Below are 11,918 nucleotides of genomic sequence, written 5' to 3' on the forward strand. Positions count from 1 at the left end.
CCTACAAGTGGCTGGACACCGAGGATGGTAATGGGAAGGACACTAAGATTTCTTGTTTGCTCACCCCTGCCTGCCACCCAGCGATGTGCAAATCCTTCTCTCCCATCCCTCCCCCTCCCCGTTCTGTCAGGTTCTCACACTCTCCAAGGCTGTCCTCGAGTTTGCTATCTAATCCAGCGGTAACCTAGAACTCAGATCCCTGTGTCTCTACCAAGTGCTGGGAGCACAAGCTCTACCCTTGTTTCCAGCTTTCAGGCAGTTCTTTCTGTTGTCTAGCCATGGGGCACCCCAGCTCTGACGTGGTTTGTTTTGTTTTGTTTTTCACCTTGAAGACTCCCACTCACTGTAATTATCAATACTTTGGTTTTATTTTAATGAAAAGAAAAATAAATATCTTTAAAGAATAGGAAAGTACTGAGGATGGAAAGGTACAGGCGAAACGGAGGCAGGGGAGATGGGCAGAACCCATCAAAAGAATGAGAACGAGAAGATGAGAAAGAGAAAGAGGATGGGTAGGAGGATGAAGAGGTTGGGATGTCTTAGCTCCCGTGGTCTTGGGCAGGCCGACCAGGGGCCTGGGATCTATATTCCCTGCAGTTTCCAACCGGGCCCTTTCCAGTTCCGGCTGTGATGTCTACGGGCTTCCGCCAGCCTCGTGCGCCTTTGGCTCCCAGGTGGGGTTCTGCCTTAGCGCGGATCTGAGTCTGAGGGGATTAGCACCTGGTCCCGGAGTGGACCCAAGGCTTCACTGGGCGTGGTCCCCAAGGCCTCTTCCGTGGCTGTGGATCCCACCTAGCTTAGTGGCTGAGACTCAGTGGTGCCCCATGTCCTCCATTCCTACGCGGCCCCAGACGCCCAGCACGAAGGTCTCAATGTCGCACTCGTTGGTGCCACGCACGATTCGGAAGTGGCCCCTCTCACCCCACCATGGGCCCCACGAGTTGGCAGCAGTCTGGGAGTGAAGAAGAAAGAGGAATGAGGCAAAGGATGGGCGAGGGGCCAGAAGGACAGGGGTATTGGGACTCAGTCTGCCACCAGAGACTCACCCAGTACTTGACGGTCCTTCCATCTGGCAGCGTCTCTTCTCCCCACCTAGCAAAGCAAGAGGGAGAGGGGGCGTTGCTTGCACGGGGTCTCAACATCTAGAATGCAGCACCCCTAAGCCACAGCCTGTGGCTTCTGAAATCTGAGCATAGCCAAGGGCCTGATGAGTGTTTGTCCCTCTCTGCACAGCCTGTCACTCAGTGGTTGGCCAGAGCTGGGACAAGTTTGTGTTTTGAGACAAGGTTTCACGTAGTCCAAACAGGCTGTGAAGTTACTACACAGGCAAAGGCGGCCTTTTAACTCCTAATCTTTCTGCCCACATCTCAGTGCTGTGATCCCGGATGTGCTTCCCCCCGTTCCCCCCCCATTAACTCTTGAATTCTCTATTTCAAGGGGACAGTTTCACTGTTTCCAGACACCCTTCAAAGCTCCCCATGGTCCATGCGCCCCTGCAAACAGCCCCTCCTCTCTGTGTCTGTTTCCTCTTTGGCAATGGGATGAGGGAGGAGCAGCCTCAGCTTGGCAGAGAACACAAAGATTTTCAAAGAATTCCCAGTGTAAACGCCACGGCTCCTAGCCACATGTGCCCTTAGGAACCTCACCCTGTGATCTTGACGGAGTGAGTCCCATGTCGGCGGTACTGCTCCGGCCTCCCCTGGCTTACAGGTGTGTGCCTGTAGATACCACTCTGGTACAAGAAAAAGTCCTCGTGTACTTCCATGAGGGCTGTGGGCAGAGACAAAGACAGGGCTCAGCCTGTTAACCTGAGCATCCAGACGCCAGAGCCTCACGTTAGACATTGACTTAGCTAGGGGCTTCCTGCAAAGAAGGGGTAATGGCCCCTCCACTCCTCTAACAACTGTGCTTGGTACCTTAAACTGTAGAGACCTCTTAGGCCCTGCACCTAACCTCTAGCAGGAAGTTTCCGGAACCAAGGAAAGCCTGGAGATGTTTACCTTGAACGGGGCCGTTTTCCATTAGCTCTTTCATGATCTCCTTCTCCTGGAGAGGAAGGTCCATCAGTGTCAGATTTAGCCGACCAAACCCCCAACTCTTGCTTCTGCTCCCTCCCCGTGTTTAGACTTACATCAGAGCCCAGGCGGTAGGCAGGTGTGACCTGGTAGATGTCATTGGAATCAACCTGACCATTGGGGCAGCGGGAAGTGGCCTGGCGCTTGCCCCGCCCCATGGGGCGGCTGTGCATCATACAGCGAGGAGTGGGGCTGGCCTCGTTCTGCTCACGGCCAGAGAATGGGTAACAGTTGTCAGACACCACCCTAGAGAAGGAAGCAAGAGCCATAATGCCGTGGCACCACAAAGCCCAGGCTTTACAGGGTGCTTTATCGTCTCCCACCCACAACCCCTGTGCGCGTACCCTCGGCGCCGCAGGAACCACCAAGCGCCATCGAGACGCCCACCTCGGCAGCCCTGCTGGTGGTGGGTATCACAGGACAGCAGGTTCTGCGGTGAAAGGATAGGTGTCATGTGTCCCAAAGAATGGATGGAGACTCGGTCAGAGGCGACAGCTGGTGGGGAAGGCAGAAAGTGCTGTCAGAAGTCAGGCCTTGGCCCTCCTCTCTGGTGGCAGCTCCTGCCCCTGGACACACCTGCTGTGGAGAAAGCCCAGGAACCTGCACAATTGCCCTGGTCCAGTGGCTCATGGATCAGATTGGGCCACTTCTTGGAAGCCTCAAAGGCAGTGGGTAGCACTTCCCCATGGCCCAGCACCGTCTGTAAAACAATGGCGATTCCACGTGCTTTCTAGCATGGTCCTGCCATCCCACGAGCCCACTCTTTGGAGGCACAGTGAGAGTCCAGAGCCCTCAGCATTCCGATCTGGTGTTGCCTTGCTTCTGGGGGTTGGGGGGGGCATGCCCGTTAATTCCAGCTAGAACTTGAGTGGAATAATCAGTACTGTTCAGAGTTCCCCAAATATTACACGTGGGTAATGAGACACTGTGGCCAGAGCCACCCGTGTCCCACTCTCTTCTCCTGCCGCTTTCTTCTGTACCTTCTGATCAGCCACACCCTCCTTCCTGCTACGGCAGTGGCCTCCAAACCCCAAAGGACAGGGGTGGGAAGAAACAGTAAGGTCCCGTGACCAGGCAGGCCGCCAAGACAAACAGCAGAAAATAGCAAGCAGCCCCAGGGAGAAAGGCAGGGCCAGGGGCTGGTCACCCTGGCCTTGAGCAGAAGTCCCCTGGCCTCTCCCTGTTTGCTTTGACGGACAGCAGAACCCCGCCCAGGCCTGCTGCATGGGAGTCTTTACCTGCCCCCACTCTCCCTTTGACTGGCAGGGATTGGTGGAAAAACAGAAGCCCCCCTCCTCCCTAGAGGCTTCACTGAGTCGGCATTTTTTCCGAGAATTGTTGCTTTCTGGCCAGAGCTGTCTGTCCCTCTTTTCCTAAAATACCAAGATGACCCCCTGGCCCCTTGGGTCTTGATCCAGCTCTACTGGACCCAACAGCATTTTTCCCAGGCTGAGGCAGGAGGGGCTACTGCAAGCATCAGAAGGGTTAGAAGCGCAGTCCTACCAGAGAAGGCAGTGATATGCCCAAGGACACGCAGCCTCATCCTGGAGGTTAGGCCCTTGGCAGGGCAAGAAGAGGTGCATCATCCCCATCATAACCCACTGGGAGATAGATGGTAGAAATGTGGGCAAGAATGGACTTACATAAATCTCATTCATATTCATGACAGAGGAAGACGGGCGGATTGTGCCCAGGCGGTAGCGAATGCCCTCATCCAGGGTCATGCCCCAGAAAGCACTATGGTTCCCAGCCTGCCACCTGGAGGAGAGAAAGGAAGTCACAGACCGGTCAAGGCCAGAAGCCCTGGAGCTAAGTGTGATGGCCACAAGGGAAACAAGTCAATCCCCGCGTGTGTGCCTAGCACAATGACCATGTCTGATGATCATATATGTGGACATACATGTACCCTTGTGTGCCCCGTGATGCCCAGGGTCTCTCACCCGTAGTTGCCCCGGTTGATGGCATTAATCATGTCTGGGTCCACTAGACATGGTTCCTGGTCACACTCCCAATGCCCTTTCTCACGGCAGGTGCTGGAAAGGAGAAAGAAAGAAACCGTGACTAGGAGCTGGGGGCCTGTGGAGCCCCAGAGGTCCACATAGGCCTGGATTCTAAGCCAGGCACTCTAGTGGAACCCCTGACTGATCCCTCCCAGCCTGGAGGCTTTGGAAGTCAAGTTCACAATTCTTGGCTTCATCTCCACTGTCCAGACGTCTCCACTGTGAGAGGGTATCGGCATCTGCTTAATGTGGATCAGAGTGACTTCCAGATCTTGTTACTTCCTGCAGCTCAGACTCAAAGCCTGGCGTCACCTTTGACCCCTCACGTGTTGATCCAGTGCACTCGGGATCCAGACCATGCCTCATTCTCTCCAGGGTCACCTCTGTCCAGCCACCTTTCACCTGATTGCTGCTGCTGTCTCCCTGTTCCACCCTCTGCCTGACGCCACCCCACATGCCTGACGTGAATGTTTAAATTGGTGGCCACAGCCATCCTGCTAAGCCTGAGGAACGTCACGCCTCTGCTCCAACCCTCCACTGGCTTCGCACCACAGAAAAAGAGCCAGAGTCCCTCACGGTGACAAGCGCTATGTGATCTGTTCTCCGTCTGACCCCTGTTCCTCCCAGGCCTGGACTCTAACCAGAGTGGTTAGTCACATCTGCCAGACTCCTGCCCAGGGCCTTTGAGCGGCTCTCCCCCCACATCTACCTCAGTTCCCACTCATGCTCTTCAAATGTCACCTCCCAGAGTAGACTTCTCTTGTCGGCTTTTTTTTTCTATACTCCCTCTTTTTTAAATTTACATTTCAGATGTACCCCCTTCCTGGTCCCCCCCTCTATGAGTTCTTTACCCATCCCTCCTCCCTTTTGCCTCTGAAAGGGTGCTCCCCCCCTCACCTCACTCTCCACCCCCAGCATCTCCCTTCCCTGGGACATCAAGTCTCTACAGGATTAGGCTCCTCCTCTCCCACTGAAGCCGGACAAGGCAGTCCTCTGCTACCTACATGCCAGGGGCTCGGGCGAGCCTATACTCTTTGGTTGGCTGTCTATTTTAAAGCTCAGTGGTCTCCATACCTTCTACCCCAATCCCTGCCTCACAGCGTCCCTTAGCCACTGATACCTGGTGTCCTACTGGCATTTATACTGTTTTCATCCCCCTCACCCAGCCCGTCTTTTTTTTTTTTCTTTCAGCATCTTTCATGTATCGGAAGCTGGCCTTGAACTCGCTATGTTACCCCAGAACAGTCTTGAACTTCTGATCCTCCTGCCTCTGCACCGCCACGTCAGGTTTTCGGTGGTGCTGAGGATGGAACCTAGGGCTTCTTACCTACTTGGCTGGCCCTCTGCTGACTGAGCTCCATCCTCGGCCCGCTTATCCCCATTCTGAGGGGGTGGGGGACCCATAAGTGGTGACCATCCAGTAAACACTACTTTGTATTGTCTTTGGGACTGAACCCAGGCCTTAGGGCTGTTTACCAGATGCCCGTCCCTGGGCCATGGTCCCAGTGCACTTTTGACTGTCTTTTGAGACAGGGTATCACTAAGTTATGGAAATGACTCTGGAGTTCCAGCTACCTTTGGACTTGGCATCCTCCTGCCTCAGCATCCAGCATAGCTGGGATTATGGACCTGCATACTAGTATATAGCTGTTGAGTGCATGAAAGACTGAGGCAGTATCTCCAAGTGGCCATAGACTAGTCCTGCTGGCCTGTTTTGTGGTCTTGGGGAGGCTATTTTAAGAGCCCCACCCTCTCTGTCTATGCTTTCATCAGCAAAGCGAGGACAATGCCTAGTACCACTTTCCAGGGATTCCGTGGCAGGCCTCTGAAGAGCTTGACCCATTGTGGGTGTGTTCGGCTTTCATTGTTAACAAACCAAGAACCCTGGGCCCCCCTCCTCCTGCTCTACAGCTCATGTGCAGCTGACCACACCTCCAGATGTGTAATGGCATCTCAGATTAAAGCCACCCAGCCTTCCCCTGGTCTGCTCCTCACTCCGTCCTCATCTTAAAGGTCAGGGGCTGAGGTCTACAGTGAACCTGACATGTACCCCATCAGTGCATGCCAAAGACACATGTCATGAACCCATCTTCACGCCCTTCCTCTGATGCCAAACCAGGTTGGCTCACTCAGCAATGCCTGCCCCAGATGCTCTGAGGCCAGGCAGATCCAGGAGTGACTGCAGTTAGAGGTCTTGAAGGAACTTCCCTTAGATGCTCAGAAACTGGAACATGGCTGAACCTTCTCCAGTCTCCGATGCTTGAGGGTCCCACCAAGAAATGCTCACTTCCCTCTCTTCTTCCCCTCAGTGGTACCCCTCCCCGTGCATACGTCCCTTGCTTGTCTTATACTTCGTCAGTCGTAAAGCCAGGGTCTCCCTTATCTTCTCTCCCTATGTAACAGCCATGGCAGTTCGGTGTGACATTGTGTGTCTGTTGCTTTTCTGTGACCTTCTCTGTGAGATTACAAGTTCCTATGGGTCAAGGCCCATGTCTGTCTTCTTCCAGCTAGCTGTACCTCCTGGGCCCAACACAGTGCCTGCGACACAGTAGGTCTTCAGTAATTAGGCATCAGCTGGAGGCCTGAATTCTAGGGATTCTACAATGTTTTTACAAGCTCATAACTCTGCTATTACAAGATGCTAACCAGCCTCCTTCCAGGCACCCCAGGGCATCCGCCTCCAATGCCACCTTATAAGGAGCTTTGAGGGGAGCCAAGCCCCAATATGGCTGGCTCTTTAGCCCTGAAGCCTGCGGATGGTGCTCAAGAGAGCTGGAGGGGGCTGTGGGGGTAGGGAGGTCCCCTCTTTTACCTTCCTCAACACCCCTCAACATGACCTGCAGCTGAGTCCCTGGTGGTGATGTCCAGCCTGGAAGGCACATAGACAATCTTCCACTCTCAAGTGGGATACTTGGGCCACTCAGCTACCAGGACCTGTCCTGAAGGGGTCAGCTAAGGCTTTCCAGTTACCATCTCATGAGCCCCAGGGCTGTTCAAGCAGGTCTAGACAGGACTGGTAGCAGCAGGTCCCAGCATTCCAGAGGGGCCTGGGATAGCGATGGAAACGTTAACCCCTTGGCAGCCGCCCTATCAGAACAGCAGAATTCTGCAGACACCCCGCCCTTCTGAGCACACACACACCCTCCCTCACTCAGACACACGCCAGCCCTCACCCACGCACACACGCACGCATGGTCCCCATTCCCACAGTGACCCTGGCACCCCTCACCCAGTGAGGCAAAGCGAATAGCTATGCATAACACATTCCGAAAAGTTTCCTTCTCCCCGGGGCCTCCCAGTTCAGTCAGAGGGAGGGGTGGGGCAGGCTCAGGGCAGCAGAGACCCTGATGTTTCCAGTAAGGCCTCCATAGCTCCCACCTGCTCTGCTTCCCAGATCAGACAGAGGATGGGCTATCCATGGACCCCTCCTCCCCCTGCCTGGAACTAGGGGTTTGAGGGTAGGGAGAGGGCACATTCCAGGGAAGGCCCTGCTGCAGGCCACTGGCTGACGGCCAGCTCAGTCATCCCTGACCCCTCATCCCGCCCATGACAGCGGATGCTGCAGAGGTTTCCTTCCTGGCGTCCCCTTGGACTCTCCTGTGACAGCAAGCCCAGCTGGGAGGGTGGCCAGCCCAAACGAGGAGGAGTGGAGGAAAAACTCCTGGCCGAGGTGTGGCCCCCAGCCAGGTCACGATGGCTGACCACTCCTAGGCTTGTGACTAGAATCTTATTATATGAGATGGTGTGGTCAGTTTGAAAGTTTCCATATTACAGATGAAAACACTCGAGGCCCGGAGAACAAAATGAACTCAAGCTCGGGAAGTGGGTGACAGGGTTTGGTGCCAAGTCTGTCTGCCACACGGCGCTCAAAGTGAGCCCACTCCAGTCTCTCACACTCACCATCTATTGCAGTTGTCCCAGTAGGTTCCGAAGACTGGGTAGATCCGGCCCCCGTGCATGCATCCTGCCGGAGGGAGAGAGGGAAAGACGCGATGGCCAAATCCTTAAGGCCGAGTAGCCCAAAACCTCCCGAGCTGGTGGTAATCACACACTAATCCCAACCCAATGGAATCTAGAGTCAAACTATATCTTAGGGCACCCAAGGGTTCCCACACAGGCTGCCACATAGGAGCCGTTCAGGGACTCCGTTTGGGTCCATGTCATTTCACCTGGATGCCAGCCATGACATTCCTGGTACCCTTTGTCACTCACATGAGTTGGGACTTGCCCATGGGCACGGAAGGAGTTTTAGGAAAGAAACTAAAGCCCAGGGAAGGCAAGCAACTCCCTTAAAAAGGCACAGCATTTTGACATAGCAACTCAGTCATGGGTTCTCCTTAGACCAAAGCCCAGCCGGCTGTGGGAGGTTGCAGGAAGGACTTCCCGTAATTCTCCTACTGGGACAGGAAAAGGGCACGTGCAGGCCAGTCTCAGAGGTACAGAATCCTAAGTGAGGGTAAAATCGCCTGGCTATGACAACCTGGCCGTCCTCTGTCTGCTCTATCAGTCCCAGGGTGAGTCAGCAGGCGGGGCTGCCACCTTCCCCATACTGACTGAGAGATAGGGCTGGAGCCTGTTTGCCCTGCCCTAGGGCCTAACAGGACTATTTTTCAGTGTTGCTTGAAAGAGTCAAGTAAGACCACAGAAGAGACTTCCAGAGGGCCAGGAAATAGGGCGAGGATTTCTTTCCTACATTTTTCAAAGCCTGGAAATGTCTATTATCAACCCTGTTCCTGGGCCTCTCTGAGACTGGGATTGACAAGGTGGCCGCCTTGCTGGCCGGTCGGCCGTCTTGGTGCCCACCTTGGACGGGAGGGAAGGGAGGTGGAATCCCGAGGCAGAAGTCCCAGAAGTCGGGGCAGCAGTCAGAAACGGTGCGGTTGCAGAAGAGGTCACAGTAACAGGTGGCTCCCAGGTAGGGCAGGGCGCACTCGTCCACACGGCCGCGGCAGCACATGTCCTGTTCTTGGCAGTATTTGCCACCGGCGTCCCGAATGCCCCGCAGGTGCAGCCCTGGCGCCAGCTCCCTGCGCCAACGGCTCCGGCTCCGCCGGGCCTCCAGGGCAGCCTGGCCAGCCAGCAGCAGCAATAGCAGCCCCAGCCGACATCCCCACATGGTGTCTCCTGGGCCAGGGGAGGACAGAGGTCAGGGGTCAGAGGTGTTGGGTTCTGGAGACTCCCTTATACACTTCAAGGGTGAGTCTCCCTTCACGTGTCCTGGAGCCTTCCCAGGAGGCTCAGCAAAGCGTGGGACCCTGATTCCTGAGTCAGGGGTGGGGGGGAGGAAACGCAGTACTAGGTGTCAGTCTACTCATGGGACAAGGGGATATGCAAGAAGTAGACCCCCTCCCTGACCTGTTTAGGGACTGTCAAGGACAAGGAAATGGGACCTTGACATTTCCAACATGCATTCTTCTCTCCTGCCCTTGGTCCCTCTATCCCGCTGACGCATCTGGGCTGGATTGTCGGCTCTGTCCTCCCGATGCATGCCCCCACCCTTCTGTCCTCCGCGTCTCTCTGACCCTCTTCTCTGCGTCCCTCTGACCCTCTCCCCTGTGCCTCTCTGCCCTGAGTCCTTCTCCCTCCGTGTGCCCCCTCCTCCCTGCTCCTTCTCTCTACACCCTCTGCCCTCTGATCAGGGAGAGTCCCTACCTGGTGAGGGGTGTGGGCTGGACCCAGGCTGCCCTGCGCGCCTCCGCCTCTAAGCTGGAGACTGCCAGACCGAGTCAAGTGAGGAGTGCAGGGCGGGACGCTTTTTGTACCGCCCTGCCCGCAGCACCCGCCCCAACCCCGGACTGTGGGAGGGGAGGGCGGGGCCCTCTAGAAGGTACCTGGAGTAGCCCTTAGCTCCGAGGGAACAGCTTAAGGACAATGTGTATGCGATTGTCTTCCTTGTCAATGGAAATCTCTTAGGGAGCAGAACTGCAACTCACGGAGAAAGGATTGTGGACCGATACTAGGAAGGACTTTCAAGCAATTTTACGAGCCCGAAAACGTGTACGGAAGGGGGAGTGGGGGGGGGCGGTGTAAAGAGGCAACTACGATCATAGCTCAGGACTTTATAGGGACCCAGAGCTAGGGGCAAAAATCTCTAAGCCACTCCCCGCCCCCCAGGCCCTTCAGGAAGAAAAATAGCCATGCACATCCTTGTCCCAGTGACCCTGGGCTAGGGGCCACTCCAAGCCACAGCAGCTCCCAGGAATGACAGGAATTCCCAAGGGATGATTCAGGAAACTGCTAAGGCTCAGGGAGCCCCGGGCAGCTCCTCCCCAGGAGGTGGGTGCGGTGCGGAGTCTGAGCATACCCAGCCGCCCCTTGTGGGGTCTGCCCTCCCCAGTGTGGTGGGCACCTTGCCCAGCACTGCCCCCTCCACCAGGCCCAAGGGCATCCTTCTTGGCACAAGGTCCCATGGCGGGTCCCACATCAAGGGCCCTGGCAGCTGGGGCCCCCTACAGAGCCCCCTTCCGTTTCTGTTCTAACCTTTGCCTTGCCCTCACACAATGGGGCTTCTGTCCCTTGAGGCCTTCTGGCTGTCACTTTGTGCCTCCCCATTGTGCAAGTTCCCTCTTCCAACAGGTTGGGCCCAGAGCCAGAGGGCTCTCTAGGTGGAGGAAGGACACCACACCTAGACAGTTATCCCAGTCTTCTCTGGGACAAGCAGGAGCACCCGGATTCTCTTAGTTCTCCACGACCCCTCCTCCTTAGCTGTCATTCTCTGCAGAGAGAGAGAGAGAGAGAGAGAGAGAGAGAGAGAGAGAGAGAGAGCAGTCAGTACAAGGGATTCTTGTGGCTGAGCTACCCCCTGCTGTGGGGCATGGGTGGCGAGGCACCAGAGGGTGCAGAAGCACCCAACATACAGAACTAACTATTCTCATCCTGCAAGGACCTGAGAGCACAAAGCCTAAAAGATAAACTGAGGCTCAAGAGAACAGACGTGAGCTGGATGCAGCTTCCTTGGTAGAGTGTTTGCTTAGCATGTATGGAGCCCTGGGCTCAAGCTCAGCATTGTATAAAAAACTGTGGGGCTGTTGAGAATGGCTCACTGGGTAACAGGGCTTGCCACTAAGTCCAATGACCTGAGTTCAGTCCCTGGAATCTAGATGGTGGAAAGAGAGAATGGAGTCCACAAAGCCGTCCTCATACTTCTAATGCGTGTACACAGAGAGACACACAAACACACACACACACGCACACACACCTGAGCTGTAGCACCTGTCAGTATTTCCAGCACTCAGGAAGTAAAGGCAGAAGGATCAGAAGTTCAGGTGTGTTGCTTGTTCAAGGCCATTTTATGCTATGTGAAACTCAGGAGGTGGGCGGGGCGGGGGTGCGGGGGACAAGTGAGTGCAGACTTATTCAAGGTTACACAGCCAGAACACAGGCTAGCCAGTGTATTCTCTCTCCCGAGGCACCCTTAGTCGTATGGCAAGTCTCAAGATCCTGCTGGCTGGGAAGCTCCCCTTTCCTATTCAATCTCCATCAAAGCACAAGGCAGATAGATTCCTCAGAATCGCCAACACCCTGTCCTCTGGGAGGAGGCTGGCTTCAACAAAACAGGCCTGGGTATCTGCCTTCATGGGGTCAGTCACACAGTTCTGAGGCCATAGCATTGGGTCTACCTTTGGCCAAGAGCAACCCTTCTCTGTGAGTGTGTGTGTGTGTGTGTGTGTGTGTGTGTGTGTGTTGCTATGTCCCTGCGTGCCTGGACCTTTTGGCTGTCTTCTGGTTCTTGCCTGCTTACCAATTTACCTGTGCTATCCTCCTGTGTGTCTGTGTCCTCAGAGTTGTGTGGACAGTGTGTGTCTCTGTGACTATCCTGGGTCTGTCCATGTGTCCAGTGCCC

General features: G+C 55.3%; 1 protein-coding gene across 1 annotated transcript; it reads right to left on the reverse strand.

The window, feature by feature from the left end:
• Positions 1-344: 344 nt before the first annotated feature.
• Positions 345-9,807, reverse strand: Tinagl1 (tubulointerstitial nephritis antigen like 1). The gene is made up of 12 exons (XM_028759765.1): positions 9,728-9,807; positions 8,879-9,199; positions 7,976-8,039; positions 4,016-4,108; positions 3,719-3,833; positions 2,652-2,775; positions 2,420-2,570; positions 2,132-2,321; positions 2,001-2,046; positions 1,647-1,770; positions 1,047-1,092; positions 345-952 (listed from the first exon to the last, which is right to left on the reverse strand). The coding sequence occupies exons 2-12, from the start codon at positions 9,189-9,191 to the stop codon at positions 812-814; spliced, it is 1,407 nt and encodes a 468-aa protein (XP_028615598.1). The 5' UTR covers positions 9,192-9,199; positions 9,728-9,807; the 3' UTR covers positions 345-811.
• Positions 9,808-11,918: the final 2,111 nt, after the last annotated feature.

Source organism: Grammomys surdaster, unplaced genomic scaffold (genome assembly GCF_004785775.1).
Source record: "Grammomys surdaster isolate TR1022 unplaced genomic scaffold, NIH_TR_1.0 126313, whole genome shotgun sequence".
In the NCBI taxonomy this organism is placed as follows: domain Eukaryota; kingdom Metazoa; phylum Chordata; class Mammalia; order Rodentia; family Muridae; genus Grammomys; species Grammomys surdaster.